Below are 15,834 nucleotides of genomic sequence, written 5' to 3' on the forward strand. Positions count from 1 at the left end.
GCTAGAGTGAATCAAATGGTCTGCCTGCCTATCCGTCCCCCTTTAGTGCACGTCTGTCAACATGGGTCTTTGCAAGGTTATTTGTAATATATTGAAACAGCAGAAAGAACATTTCCCTCCTGGTTGACAGAACGGTGGTACCTTCAAAGTGATAGGAGGCTGAATTGTGGTTAAATAATGCGTTTGCGGAGTGCTGTGAGATCAAAGGAAAATTAAGATCAGAGAGGTTGCGAGAGCACAGGGGGCATGAGGAGGGCTTGGGATCGTGCTGGCTTTGTGGCCAGGCTCCCTTTCTGCAGCGTGACCTGGAAGCTCAGACAGAGGCACCGATAAGACCCTCCAGCCCGCTGGTGTGCTTCACGGGGCACGGCACCAGGACCCGCAGAACGTTTGGAGGGAAGCAGTTGCCTGGTGAACCTCCCCATCCCCAGGGGAGTCTGACAGAGGAGGGGAGAAACCTAACTCCCAGTGTCCGTTTGCTCAGGAGAGCTGATTTTCCTGCTGCCGGATTCAGGAGAGCTCTGCAGAGGCACGCTGATCACAGCTCAGCCAGGACACCGTATCCTCACTGGTAGCTCGGGAACGTACTTCTCACGGTGCCAAGGAGAAGTCAAGTGCTTTGCAAGGACAGGCGGGTGGCGGGTTCCCCACCCCGATGCGCTCGGTGCCTTACAGCACTCCCCAACCCTCACCACTCCATGGTGTTCCTCGCATCCTTGCTTTCCCACCTGCGCTGCCTTCTTTTTCTGCTCTTGCTCCTCTTCTCAGACCCTTCTCTTTTTTTGTCCCCAATCCGTATTTTTGCATTCCAAGTGATTTTTGCCAGCTGGGCCCTCGGAGGAGCCTCCCTCCGCTTCCAGCACAGCCTCAATATCCGCCACATCCATCCTGCTTCCTCCACTCAGCCCCCTTCACCTCCAACCCCCCTGCCCGGCTTCTCCCCGTTGACTTAACCCATCTTTCCCTGTGTTCATTAGGTGTTGCCTACCAACCCAGAGGAAAGCTGGCAGGTCTACAGCTCTGCCCAAGATAGCGAGGGACGTTGTATATGCACAGTGGTGGCACCTCAACAGACGATGTGCTCGCGTGATGCCAGGACAAAGCAGCTGAGACAACTATTAGAAAAGGTAATGGTTGACCCCTTCTGGGAAAGGTGGTTTGGTTTGGCATGACGTTGGGGGTCACAACCTGAGCGAGCTGGGCTGAGCCTTGGTTTCCAGGCAAGACGGACCCCATGGCCCAGCCCTCCCGTGCTGTCGTCGTCCCCGTGCATCTAGTGGGGGAATAATCAGCCGCAGTCAGGAGGATAAATCTCTTTAAGTGTTTCTGAGGCACAGAGGAAAAAGGACCGTGGCCTCAGGTTAAAACTGCTGAGATCAAAGCAGCGATATCGAACCATATTGCTAAAAAAAAAAAAAAAAGAGACAGAAGTTTACTCTTTTTTTTCCCCCATTACGTTAGCTCAAGCAGTTTGAAAGGATGAGCCTCAACAAAATGAGGTTTAAAAACCCAAAGCCCGTGCATCCATGCATTCCTAGCCAAGCCAATATTAAAAAGGTCGAATAGAACCGTACAAGCTGTCGACATCAAATAGCACAAAAATGACAGTTGGTAGTTTTCTTTCTGATGTTGACATCCACTTGATTAGTTTTTAATAGTCTGCTGTCCAAAGAGATCAAAGTATCTCATTAGGGAGACATTCCCAGTAACAAGAATTTTTCCAGATAATAGATTTCGTTGAAGAAGTGCTGTTTCATGTGAAATGTTGCTCCTTAAAATATAAGTGGACTCCCATGCTGGATATGTAATTGTCCCTCATGCCCTAATGCTACGTCGGCAGGTGTTGTGACAAAATTATGACAAAATAATTTTTATCCTGCTGCTTTTGGGAATTTGATGTATTAGTCACTCATAACAATATTAAACCTACACTTAACTGATTTTCCTACATGATAAGGACAATAAAATAAGGCAGGAAACATTTAGCCCTAAAACACTTCTTTGGTGTGTCAAAGCCTTCTAAAAATAATCCCACTCAGGCTTTTATTTCTCTAAGCAATAACGGCAATCGGTCCAACAGCACATTTGTCTCAGAGCCAGCAGACGTTATATTAGCAGCTGACACGGGCGTCCGAGAGCCATCGTGTTCCCAGAACTGCTCACACGCATTAAACGAGCGGGATTTGACCCAATGCCCTCTGCTAATGGACGGGCGAGTTGGGCGTACGAGACCTGGGATAACATCAGTTCCCGTGCGGAGGGCGTAAGTGCTCGGTGATTTATTTTTTTTCCCCCTTATGCAGCTCTCCGGCTGCCAATGAATAAAGGGAGGGAGGAGCGGTATTTTAAGGAAGGCATGTGTTCTGGGGATATGTTACCTGCCTGCTAATCTGTCTGCATCTCACTCCTACGCTAACCTACATGAAAACCCCAAAATAAAGCTTAGGCTCTTAGTGCCAGACATCTGATTTTGACGAAGGCTGAAACGATAATCCCTGTAGGAAAAATGCAACTGCAGAGAAGAGCTTTCCAGCTTCCCAGGAAGGATTTCGAACCTGAAAACTCCTTCCCTCCTCTGACATTTTAACTCTAGCTTTGTGACGGGAAAACTCGCATCTCCTGATTTCTCTCTGCCAGCATAATGAAGCAGCGTAACGTGTCAAAGAGGTAATTGTGTTTGGATTTTCAAAAGAAGAGACTTGCAGTCACCTATGGAAATAATAAGGCGTTGCTTTTACGGGCGAGAAATAAGCTGCATTTGTGTGTGTGTGCGTATGTGTGTGTAACACAAACCCATTGCAGCATCTTCAGTGAAAATCGGAGGCTTCAGCAGCCGAACGTACTTGGAGGTTCAAAGCTGCCAAGACCCCACCTACCCTCAACACACGGGCATGGGCATATGCACAGATGCTGCAGTTCATGCTGCTCGCAAGTGAATCCTGGGCACCCCGTCAGCTGAAAGAGCAGGCGTTAAGTGCGGGAAGGTGAGCCAGGTCTGCTCGCCACCGCACAAACTGTTCAGCCGTGTTTTGACACCGAGGTGTCTGAGCTCATCTTTGGCTGGAGTACACGGCGTCCTTCCAGCCTTATACGTGTCAGGTGCTGAGGGCAGATCTTGGACTGCATCCAAACCAAGACATCACCTAAATCCTGTTCATAAACAGATTATGTTTTATCTTCAAAAGGATTATTATTTTTTTTTTTTTTGGCCCTGTTATCTGGGAGGATTTCCTCCTCTGATGGTTAAACCATTTTTGGTTTCCTGCCAATTCTTATTCTTTGCCAGCACTGATTTCCAGATTAAACAGTTCTTTTTTTGCTTTGATATTCACACTGAGGTGTGTATAGGGAGGGCGATGACATCTCTTCTCAGCCTTCACTTTGCCTTGTACTGACCTTATAAGATGAACTTTTCATGTCTTGGTCCATGGGCTGAGTCCATCTCTTGCTAATTCTCCCTGTAGACCGTGAATATTTCCTTCCAGGTGCCTCGTGCTGTTGCTCCACCAGTTTTTCCAGCTAAAGATTCATCCCAATTCAAACCCCAAAGATAGGCTTAGAGCTGCCCTTTCTGAGCTGGCATGAAAGGCCGATCCACAGGGAAGCTTGAGCAGGGTTTAAACCACAGCTCTGACCAATAAACCTCACAAGGGTCATCAGGCCAACACTGACTCTCCATTACTCTGGTTTAATTCTGAAACAAATTGGTGGCAAACAAAATGAGAAGAACAGCACTAGAAGTTTTGTTTCTATGAATTTTACGTTTCAAATGCTTAACTCTTTACCCCAAGACGACGGTGGGTATCTCTCTCTCACGTTAGTTTGGTGGCAAATGAGGTTTCACGTAGAGGGCATGTGTTCCACCAACAAAAGCAAAAAGCATTTTAGCTGATGTTTGAGGATAACAGCTAATGGATGAAGCTGAGGGAATTTGGGTCTCAGTTCATTAGAGCACTTATGTACATGCTTAAGTTTAAGCCACGAACCGTCTCATTGAAATCTTATCATGTGCCAAAGCTCTTTGCTGGATGGATCAAGAGCTTAATATGCTAATGAAGGAAAACAAGTAGATCTTCAGCTGATGAAGCACATGTTACTGTCAGATCAAGAACGAAGGAGACTGACCAGAATCTTGCCTGGCTGAAAACAATATGGGCCACAAATAGCGAGAGTCTGGTCTTGTAAAGCGCGTTCCAGAAATAGCACAGCAGCTCATTTTAGGCGTCTCAGTTTAGAGACATGTGAGAAGGCTATTTTCCTCTGCAGTCAGAAAAGGCTGACTCCTCCAGAGGTGATTCAGAGCGGAAGCCTGAGCGAGATGCTCCAATTCATTTCCTAGCGCAGTGTCTCTCCCCCACCACCATCGGGGAGGCAGCATAAGGAGCACCCCCACCCTAGCCTCATTCAACCCCTGCAGGGTCAGATACCAATGTATCATTACGGAAATGCTCTTTTCTGATTACTTGCAGCTTGACCTTTAACTGGGAATAGTGGAATAAATTAGATCAATTTTATAGGATCCCTACAAGTCTTTCCTATTCCAGCCCATTGGAACAGTTCTGCTGTGTGGATACAGCTTGGCTGGACAGAGCGTAGACTGCATTACCAGAGTAAAAATATCTTTAGACCAGTCATGCTTGTCTGAGACTTCCCTTCTCCTGCCTGAGGGTAGAGAGAGGTCTTCAAATTCCTCCACATCCAGCCCAGGTAAATTAGCACCCAGCCATGCCTGCTGAGAGCATCCATGGCTGGGCAGGAGCTGCTCGGGCTGAGCTCAGGTTTGCTCTTTTCCTCTTCAAAGCAAGAGGATCTTGTTCTGCTCTTCCCTGCTCCTGCCGCCTCCGTGAGCTGGTCCTTGGTGGCTGTCAGGATGGGTGCTGGTTCACCCGTGAGTGTTGCATTGGGACTCAGAGACTGAAAATAGCTTTTCCTTTGCTGAGGCAGACGATTAGACCCCCAGAGCAGTTGCGCTGGTTGTACAAAATATTTCCTGACTGTTGGCCTTTAAAATACGGGTTGTCCATACATTTTTAATAGTTCCCCTTGTCACTGTGTGTGAGCAATGGGCGTTCTGATCGCTTCAGAGATGCAGACGCCAAAGTTGGCATTTGACCTGTGCTGGTTTCAGCAAGTAGCCTCTGAGACCTGGCCGCGGGTGGGTGTCCTGCCGTCCCCTTGCCCTGTCACTTGAGGTAAGTCGCAGCAGCCCGGTGTGATTTGCTGGAGGAAATAATCGCTCTCGCCCCGTTCTTTCGCCATCCATCCCAGCCTGTCTGCACGCGGCTTTGGCGAGGATAGAGACGGGAGCGGATGTGGCCGCGTGGGCTCCGGGAAGCGTCTCGGAGCAGATCCGCAGAGACGGTGCTGTCTCACAGTTGGGTTTTGCTCAGACGCCTGCAGATAAAGAGCCTTGAACCAGGATGCCTCTAACACGAGGGTCCTGACACAGCAGCGTGCTTGGATGGCTGATTCATTTTAAGCTACCCCTGCCAATGCCAACAGTCATGTTTCTGTGGGTAACGCGGCAGCAGCACTAGTTGCAGGCTGAGCCCTGCCATGTACAAACACAACCGTCCCTGCTGCAAAGACCTTGAATTACACCCCTTGCTTAATGCTAAATAGGCGCCCGCCTAAGTCAGTGCTTCATTTACCCTGTCCTAGCCTGACAAACATGAGAAGGGACTATCTCAGTAAATCAGACAGCAGCCAACCTTCAAAATCAGGTCAAGCCTAGCTCTCGTTTCCCTCCTCTCCTTACACCTTCAGCTCTTTTTCTCACGACAAACCCAGCCAACCTTCTTGCATCATTCCTTCGGCAGGGCCAGATGGGCGCTGCGCAGGGAGCGGGACGCGGCGTCGGTCGGCTGGAAAAGATGCCGACGTGGCACAACTGCCCGAGCGGGCAGGCACCGGTGGGGCCAGGGCAGGCACACCTCGGCCCCCCGCGGGACTTCCCAGCTTCAGATTGGCCTCGCCTGCAACTGGATTTGTTGTGGCAGATGCTGTGTAAAGAGCGTAGGGCTCTTTGGATAATGAAGTTTTTACTAGCTGGGAGTAAAGTTTGCACTTAGGCAATCAGTGTATGCAGAGATGATAATGTGCACTCAGCAGAAGCATAGTCAGGTGTGATTCTGCTCAGGTAGGAGCCTCTCCTCATGCAACAGCAGGCGCTGCTTCAGCCTCGCAGAGAGGCCCTCACAAGTGATGCATTTTAGCCTGGGCTACAACCCTGATTTGCATGTGTGATTGTTAAATTAGTCTCTGCAAGGTGGCAGGATAAATGTTTATGCAACCAATTTGCTCTGTTTCAGAGCATGGGGTCACGTTACTGTGAGATGCTGTTGATTAACTAGTAAATAATGCATAGGCTGATTATGCTTCAGCTTTGTTGACTGTGTAGGAAAAGGTCAGCGTTCGGCGTTGGGGTGCGAGCGGGGCTGCCTTGCTGCTGGGAAAGCACCTCCTTAATGAGTCCCTTCTCCTTTGGCAGGTGCAAAACATGTCCCAGTCGATAGAGGTGTTGGACAGGCGGACTCAAAGAGACCTACAGTACGTGGAGAAGATGGAAAACCAGATGAGGGGTCTGGAATCAAAATTTAAGCAAGTGGAAGAAAGCCACAAGCAGCACCTGGCGAGGCAGTTTAAGGTATGTCTGCTTTCCAAACTGCTAACGAAGCGGTGGCCGGGGATTTAGTGGGGTGTGGATGGGACAGTGGCCCCAATCCCCATCAGCTCACGTAGCCCTCAGTCTGGTCATGCATGGCACCTGTGGCCGCCCACCCCTGCAGCCCTCCCTGCCCACAGCACACCCAGATCCGAGTTGCAGCATCTCATCCTCAGCCACAATACATTTTTCTGTGGGGAAAAAGCCTAAATTTTTGCCTTCTCCTACCCGTGAACCAGCCAGGTACCCCAAACACGGCACATCATAGGTTGGCTGCGTGAGAGGGGGTCTGCAGGGACAGCTGAGGTCTGGGTGGCAGGAGGTCCCCTCCATGGCCAGACAGCCCTTCCCCACACTGTGCCCAGGACCCGTTTTTCGGGAAGAGCCAGGAGCTGAGGCTCCATTTCCATTTCTGCAGCACAGGGCGAACCTCAATGGGCTGGCAGCAAACCGCTTCCCTCCTTGGGGTGGGTGTAGCAACGAGGCAACCCATCAAACAAACCAACATCTCCCCTGACCAAAAAAAAAAAAAAAAGAAAAATACAACTATTACTGCTGTCCTCAAGCTGGGAGACGGCACATCTACCAGGGTGTGCAGGTGTCCAGGTCGGAAGGAAAGATGTTGGCACCTTCTGATGGGTTATATGTGTTCTGGCCTGGTGTTGTACAAACGAGAAGGCAAGAACGGAGCCTTTTAAAGGAAGCTGTCGTTGTGAACAGCAGTCAAACTTTCCAGAACTTGATTGAGAACAAACGAAATTGCCAAAAAGAGGCTATCAGCAATATTTGGAATCTTAAATTTTAGTAATGTGCTTGATTAATAGATACAAAACCCAAACTGAGATGATTTCTAGTGGAATTTGGGGGCTTTTCTGAGCAGCTACTCAGCTGATTCCCATCCTAATTTCCAGGCAGCTGCCCAGCTGGCTGGTCTTTTAAAGCAGATTTTTTTTTTAATTGACATGTTAAATACTGAAACACCGAGATTACATCAGAAAAAGTTGGGAAGAAGGTTCTTAAAACTTTTCACCAACTCCACCTCCTCCAGTCCCCATCTCCGGTTACCGCAGGACTCTAAATTTAGCTCCGCAGTCTGTAAGGACCCATCTTTCTGATTTAAGCATGAGTTTCTTTCTTTTTTTCTTTTTCTTTTTTTTTTCCCCCCCTTTTTATTTTTCCCTTCCATTCTAACGAGTTTAATCCTCCTTGTTGCCTGCCGGGGAGCTCGCACAGGAAGTGCGAGTAAATAAGAAACTAAATACATTCCTCCCCATGCAAAACCTCAGGAGGGGAAGCCTCTTGACTTAAATAGGAGGGGATGGGAAGGAAAGAAATGAGGCTGAGAACCAATTTGTGATCCCGTTCGCCCCTGAGCTGCTTCAGCAGACAGCCAGATGTCACAGCCCTGAGCGCTGTGGACTTGGCCGCTGTGCAATAGTTTAACAGCACCAGGTATCCTGTATATACTAACATGCTTCATTAACGGGTAGGTGCATGCATATTTATGTCTACTCATTAGCTGCTGGAGCAAAGCACCTTCAACAAAATGCTGCATACCTTTAAACGAGGCCTTGATGTAATTTTTTTTTTTTAAAAAAAAAAAAAAGGCTTCGTTTCCACAAAATAAATTTGATAATGGCTTTGATTTTTATGTTCTTTGTAGCATGCCTAAAAACAGTAAGGAATTTTTGTCTAATTTGCTGCCAAAGCACCATTTTAAATAACAGCCACAGCATTTTGTTTCTGCTAATGCCAGCATTAAAATGTGAGTGGTTTGGAGCTCTTGTGCTTTCTTTTTTTCTCTTTAGTTCCGTAAGAGTATTTGTCTATGAATGGCTATCTATATAAGGCAGGTTAGTGAGCTAGATCCTCAACAGTATTTCATTTTCTTGCTTACAGGGCTAACTTAAAAGCAAGTTTTTTCAATGCTGCAGTGACTGAAGAAGCAGTTCACTCCCATGTAACCATGAAAAGAGGGCCACAGAGCATTTTGCACCATGCATTTATTTTTTTGATTATTTTCCAAATTCGCACCATATCTCACTAAGGAACCTTGAACCTCACAACCGAGATCTTCCTTTGCATGCAATTGTAGATGCATTTCATGAATAGTTTGAAACCCTTGTCAATGCATATATATATTATTTTATTTTATTTTTTGGAAAGAAAAAAAAAAGAACTCTTTGTGTATGTGATCTGAAGCATGTAACCCTAAGATGTTGCATTCTAAAAATGACAAATAAAGGCCTTTCCCAAATATTTTGGTGTTCTGCAGCCTGTTTAATATGTTCTTTCCAATACATCATTTGGACCAAAAGTAATAATTAAGAATAGTTTTAATGATAATAATTGTGGGATATGAACATTGCACTCACGTAGGAAGCGACCAGGTCAAGGCAGAGTGTTGCAGATTTTTGCACGCATAGCACTGAACCAAGCTTATTTTAACCTTGCAGGCGATAAAAGCGAAAATGGAGGAACTTAGGCCTTTGATACCAGTGTTGGAAGAGTACAAAGCCGATGCAAAATTGGTATTGCAGTTTAAAGAGGAGGTCCAGAATCTGACGTCAGTTCTAAACGAACTCCAGGAAGAGATTGGCGCCTATGACTACGAAGAGCTTCAGAACAGAGTGTCAAATCTTGAAGAAAGGCTTCGTGCATGCATGCAAAAATTAGGTAGGCTCAGAACAACGTGGTGGCACTGGCTAAACACCATCGATGTCAAACCACGCATCCCGAGATGCTAGGCTGGACATCTCCTTGGGCCTGGCCTGGCTGGGAGGGCTGAGCTCGCCCGGCCAGCCCCGATCCTGCAAATACTTACGCCATGAGTAACATTAACCCTGGGAGTAGGTCCTGCTGAGGATTACTCTTAGGGGCGATGTTACCGATGGCGTTAAGTGCTTCAGGATCGGGCCCCGGGCCAGGCATGTGTCGGTTTTGCAGCGTTTGCATAAGTGGACGGGGGGAACGCGGCGACGCTTATGCAAAAGCAAACACATGCGCCCGTCCCGCTCGCGCGTCCGTGTCCCAGCTCTTTGCTCGCCGGACCTGGCGCATCCGCAAAGGTCTCTGGGCGGCGCTTTAAGGAATGTGTGCAGGCTGTGACTCGGTTTCCCTTTTTTTCCTTCTGCATCCTGCGGATCCCTGTTGAGAGGAGCATGGCGTAGCTGGTGGGGGTTGGCAGTTTGGGGCGGACTATGCCACGGGTAGGATATAAATCCCCTCCCCAATCCTCTTCCCTTCCCTGAGGGAGCCCCTTCCATCAGGCCAAGTAACTAGCAGCGCTAAAAGGCGAGAGATTCATCTGCAATCTCAGTCAGAGAGTATTAATTGACCAAAGCCTGGAGGGGCACAGCCCCAAACATAGGAGGGGGAGAAGGGGGGAAGAAGGGCCCGGCAGCTGCAAGACATCTCCCCACCATTCGTTGGCCTGACTTGATTTAATTTCTACTTCCATTATTGACTTTCTTGTTAAGCAATTTAGATAATCTAAACACATTAACTGCTCTGCAGTCTATTTTGGTAGCACATACGAAATTACACTCTCAGGTAACTTCATGGAAGATCAGATCTCTCCTGAGCACTTTATATCCATGGCAAGGTAACACTTTGTTTCTCACTTGTCTCGGCTGCTGGGGTTGCTTTTGCTTGTTTCTAGATGCTTCCACACGTCTGTATGCAGCCGCCTCCCCTGTATTTCCCCCTGCGTTTCCACCCCACCCTCTGTACATCCCTTATAAGCTCCCTCTTACTTAAAATCTGGGAGAGGAAAGCGATTTTCCACAAAAACCTGGATGCTTGGAGGTACCTGAGGTAGGAGCACGCAGCAAGTCGTGCAGCGGATACCCCGGGGAGCCCCCCTACTGGGGCTAAGTGAGACGGAGGAACCTGATTTCTCATTTATTAATAGTTCTTTAAACTAAACCATCTTGGACCCCACAGTCCCTCTCCAGACGATCTTGGTGGAACTGCCCAGCCCAGGCTGATCCCACCAGAGCCAGGGAAGCTGTGATGATGCTCCCACAGACACTGGGCAGACTTTAAGTAGCTCTTGAACAAGTCAGGACTCAAAAAAACCCAAAAATAGAGTTTGCTCTTGGACCGTGAGCCCCCTGTGCTCTGGGCCATGTCCTGGCTCATTACATCCACCTCGTGCTCAGGTCCTCCAGCTGGGATGCCCACCCCAGGCAATGGCCCAGGTAAGATGGACTGAGGTGGATGGTGAGCTCTTGCAGGCAAGGTGTTTTTTAGGAACTTTTTGAAGGATTTTTTTTTTTAATCTTTTTGAGGCTTTATTTGGGCTATTTTTGGCTGTGCTCCTTCTTTCTCCTCTTGCTCTCTCTGTGACCATGGGGTCATTGGCTTGGGGTGTTGCAGCACCCCTGGGTGCTTGTGGAGGTGGATGCTGAGTCTCACAAGGGTTTGCCTCGGAGGGTTTGCTGCTCGCCCAGGAGGGTGATTTATTGGGTCACTTAACAGCAAACAGCCCGGATTGAATTTCCAATATTGTTTATCACTCCGGAGTGTAAACCAGTGAAAATCGAGTTAAATTCGGGTAACAACCTTGCAGACGCTTTGCTGCTGCGCGGTGAGGTCCTGTTTGCTGAGGATTGCTGTTTGCTGCAGATTAGCTGCTCAGAGGGATTCACTGGAGTTTCAAGCAGCACATTTCACCATAATTTGCTCCTGTGTGGGCCAGCAATGCTGCTTACCTCAAGTGTCTTCACTTGAATGTGCTCAGGGTACAGCTTAGAGTGCCCAGAACAGAATCAAGGAGCTGCTGGAGTAAGGACAGGACAAGGGAAGGGGAGGGGATATGTCGTGTTCTTGTTTGGTTCCCCCCTCCCCATCCTCTGGGAAGCACTGATGCTCGACAGTGCCACAGCATTTTCCTTAGACAAGGTCCTGGTTTGCATTTTGGGTTTCCTAAGCATTATTGATGGATCAATAGTGAAAACACTTCCTGACCCTGACATGTGTGTGAAGGGGGAAAAAAAAAAAAAATCAATAATGGCATGTTCAATCTGCTATTCTGTTTACACTCTTAAAGATCACTATTTATACAGGGATTTTAAAGTTTCCATTAAGGTTCCTAAGAGAGCCTTGGAGGGATGCAGAGGTTGTCAGTCCTTGATTCAAGAGGGAATTTAACTCAGCTGTGCTCCACAGGCTCTTGTTTGCCTGATACCATGAGCTTTCCCTGACTCTTGCAAAAAATCTCAGCCCACAATCCTGGCATGGGGACAGGGACAGAGCCCTGCCAGCCTGTCCCAGATATTTTTGGGATGTGGGGAGCTCCCGGCCAGGTGACAGAGGTGAGGGCAGGGCACGACCCACCTGCTGCAGCCCCTTCCCTGTGTGGGTGTCCCAAAAAGTGGCTGGAGGAAAGTGTGTCTCCTGTGGGGAAATTCCTCGTGTGGCGTGAGGAGGGGTCTGTGTGCAAGGAGCGGGGATTTGCTGATGCTCTGCCCAGCTGCAGGAGGGCAGGTTGGAGGCAGTTGGCTGGAGGCTCACTCGGGAAGAGGCTGATCTGAGGGGTTTTTCAGAAACAGGGATGCTCATCCCTGAGTGACCTGAAATGCTTGTAGCATCCCGTGCTCCTGCTATCCCAACAGGAGAGTGAGTTTGCTGCAAAAGACTCAGCACCCACAGGTGCTGGGCAGGGCTCTGCTGGGCGGTCAAGCAGCAGCTTTGGCGCAGTCACAGCCAGGGGTTAAAACCTCCCCTGTGTGACAGGAATCGTCTCCCCGAGAGAGGAAGGATTTGATGTTGGGCATTTTGGGCTCTCGCCTCAGCTCTGCTCCCAACCTGAGCTCAGCTCCTCGCTGGGACTGGACGGTGCTATTGTGGGTCTGGGAGATGAAAGAATCCTGTTCTGTGAGCTACTGATTCAGGCTGTGGCATGTCCAGAAGAAGCATTAGAAGACAGAATCAGTCCCCTCTGCCCCCAGGAGAGTAATCTTCCTGCTTTTAATGATTGCTAACCCTGTAGCAGAGGGGGAAAAAGCTGACAGTGTTGGGTGTGTGGCGGGAACGCTTGGGTGAGTGAGGGTCACAGAGGCTGTAGTTGTGCATCCCTGGATGGTAAGAGCTGCAGGGACAGAGCTAACTGGGGACCTTAAAGGATCCATTTTAAACTTTCCCCCCAGCACCTAAGTGGCTGCAATAGATGTACACCAAGAAAGAAAACACCTTGCTGTGTGTAAATTCAAACCTCTTGCGTTGCTGAAGAGCTGTTGTGAATGTGCCTCCAGCTAAACGTGTATGAGATATAGCCTCACTACTTGCAAACAACACTAGTTTACCCTTATCAGCCGCTGCTGCTTCTTTTTTTTTTTGCCTTTTTTTTTTTTAATCAATGAGCTTTTATACAACCTTTCTCCCCAGGGAAATGGAAGGAAAGAGATAAAGTGACAGCAATGCAGAGCTGTGATAATGGAAGGCAGTATTGAGCAGATCTTTGATGAGAGGGAGGCTGGCCCTCTGCAAGGGGAATTTGCAAGACATTAAATATTTATTATTTTAACCCATTGCATCCCTGTGCCAATACCTTGGTCTCCTCCCAGGCTGAGAGGTTTCGAATGCATCAGACATGTGGGATGACAAATTCCTGTATGTTGTGTCTCAGGGAGGTCAGGAAATCCTTTTGGTGGTCTCTCTCTTCATCTGCCTGGTGTCTGCAGGCTACGGGAAGGCTGGTGGTCCCCTTGGCCGTATGATGCTGGTGCATATCAAGAATATCTTCATCTGTTTTATGCCTCTTGCTAAGGTGAGCCCCTTGCTCCATCCCAGCACCGCCACCTCCTCGAGCCTGCCAGGGGCTTCCACGTCAAAAAGAAGTCAGCAAACACCTTCTGAACATAGGTTGTGGGTGTCCCCCTGACCTTAGCTTGTCTTGCTGCAGGACTAGCTCTGTGATGAACGTGTCCAGGTTCTAAATGAGTGCTCCGATAGCAACACGCCATCCAACACCAGCCCCCAGTCCCTCCTGACACATCTTCATCTCTTCACCTGTCATTCCTAAGAACACATATGCTAAAATTCTGCTGTTGCAGGAGACCAGGATGGCAGTTTCGCTGAAACTTGGAGATATCGTTGGAAATAGGAACACAGCGAGTGGCTGCACCTTGGTTGCTGAGGCTGTAGCATTGCAGGCATCTATTCACGGGCATCCCTGGGGGCACGCTGGGTTCAGTGTCAGGGGACAGAACCGTGGAAGGAAAACAAGCTGCCACGGGCAGCCAGCACAACAAGCTGGGGGAGAGGTGCTGCTGCTTCACCTCGTGTTTAGGGCTCAAAAACACAGCCAGGCACTTAGCTGGGCTTGTAAATGTGCTGACATGCCCACTGAAGTCAATGACATGAAAGCAACGGTGTGAAGCACCTACATATGCTTCAAAACCTGGCTCATAGTGCTGCACTGGGGGTCGTTGCTGTTGTGGCGATGCTGAGTCTGGGCAGGATTCCCAGGGCAGCTCCCAAGGGACCCTCGGGACACCCCACGTCCCACCTCCCGTCCTGCTGCATTTGGTTCCTCTCTGGGAGCTGGTGAAGCTGTGGCTGTCAGAGAGGAGGAGGGGAGGCTCATGAATTCATTGCTGTCTCCTAAGTGTGCAGACATGATAGGGAAGGTGGCTGCTAGAAGCCAGTAAATAGTCTTTATAGGGGGAAAAAAATGTATTGCATATAATTTCCCACTTTTTTTTTTTCTCCTTTGCATAACCTGTAACAAATGCATGTTTCCAGCGGGGTTGGAATCAACACGTCTGTCTTCTTATCTTTGCTGCACCCACTCTGTTCCAGCAGAAATGCTATAATTCATCTAATTTCTCCACCTGGCTGCTCGACCCTGGCTAATTCTTCTCATTTTCTATTCTGCAGTATTAGCAGCACGGCTGGTTCAGGAAAGCTTGTTTTCTTGGGGCTGGTGTGATAAGGACAATTGTTATTAGGAGGCGTGAAACAAGCAAAAGCATCCAACGGTGGCTCTCGGCATAATTACATCTAATGAAATAAAAACCAGAGCTGCCCAGCAGCAGGGGAGAGCAGTGGGCAGCGCTGGTGCCCCTCGTCGGGGTGTCGGGGCTGGCTGGCAAAGACCCGTGGCCAAAGGAGCCGGTGTTCTGCTGTGGCGCTCACCAGCCTTGCACTCTTTTTCAGCGTGTGGCAAGCTGACGGGAATAAGTGACCCAATCACAATTAAAACCTCGGGGTCCAGGTTCGGATCGTGGATGACGGACCCTCTCGCTCCCGAGGGAGAGAACAAGGTAAGACCGTGGCAGCTTCCTCTCTGTGCTCCCGCCTGCACTGATGCAGCTTAGGTTGTTGCAAACTCGTTACATCCAAGCTCTGAAGCCCAGTTGTGCCCTGTAAAAATCTCTGGAAGGTCTTAAATTGTCTCACGGGGCTCTGCTGGCCATCCCTGGGGGGAAGGATGAGAAGGGGGCTGAGCAGCCTAGTGCAGTGGTCCCTTCCCAGGGCAGGTGAAGCTCACTGCCTTGAAGAGCGTGCATGGTCCTGGAAGTGTCACCATGAAGTCTCTGCCACCTATGAGAGGGAAAAATTAAATATTGAGTTACTTGTCTGAATTTGGCAGCCAGGAGGGAGCTGAGGCAAATCAGAGGGACCCATGGTCCTGGTCCCTGCTGCTCTTCTGCTGTTGGAGCCTGCGATAATGTCATCTGACTGCATTTGTCCTCCATCCTCCACCTTCAGTGTTGTGTGGAATTAACTGACCGCAGCCAGAGAGAGATTTGTTTTGCTTTGTTTTGGTCTTTTTTCTTTTTTTTTCCCCTCCATTCAGACCATTCAATTTTGATCCCAAGGAGGTAGGAGGCCACTAACTGGCTGAAAATCAATCCAAGCTTCCCATGACTGATGGAATGGAAAATAGCTCAAGTATTTGCTGAGGATTTTGCAGGCAGCAAAACAAAACAAAAACCACAGAGCCTGGCTGCATGGTAATTCCCTCCTGCACGCAGAATCCTTCATCAAAGGCTGAAGGCACCAGCAAGGGCTGTACTGGGGCAGCTATTTTGAGAGCTTTGCCCCGTGATCAGCTTTCTGTAGCTGAGAGAGGATGAGGGATGCTCTGGAGGAGCCACCCCTGGGGATGGCTCCATTTGCCCATGCAGTGGTGAAGCAGCATTGACTTGAGATGTGCAGCT

The 15,834-nt window shown here is 48.9% G+C and overlaps 1 protein-coding gene across 1 annotated transcript in view; it reads left to right on the forward strand.

The window, feature by feature from the left end:
• The first annotated feature begins 746 nt into the window (after positions 1 to 746).
• Positions 747 to 15,834, forward strand: part of OLFM1 (olfactomedin 1) — an 18,905-nt gene continuing 3,817 nt past the window's right edge. The window contains exons 1-5 of the mRNA XM_009874036.1: positions 747 to 777; positions 976 to 1,127; positions 6,491 to 6,646; positions 9,121 to 9,340; positions 14,828 to 14,934. Of these exons, the coding sequence (XP_009872338.1) occupies positions 1,077 to 1,127; positions 6,491 to 6,646; positions 9,121 to 9,340; positions 14,828 to 14,934 (534 nt within the window). The 5' untranslated portion in view covers positions 747 to 777; positions 976 to 1,076. The remainder of the gene's footprint in view (positions 778 to 975; positions 1,128 to 6,490; positions 6,647 to 9,120; positions 9,341 to 14,827; positions 14,935 to 15,834) is intronic.

The sequence above is a fragment of the Apaloderma vittatum genome, unplaced genomic scaffold (genome assembly GCF_000703405.1).
Source record: "Apaloderma vittatum isolate BGI_N311 unplaced genomic scaffold, ASM70340v1 scaffold28487, whole genome shotgun sequence".
In the NCBI taxonomy this organism is placed as follows: domain Eukaryota; kingdom Metazoa; phylum Chordata; class Aves; order Trogoniformes; family Trogonidae; genus Apaloderma; species Apaloderma vittatum.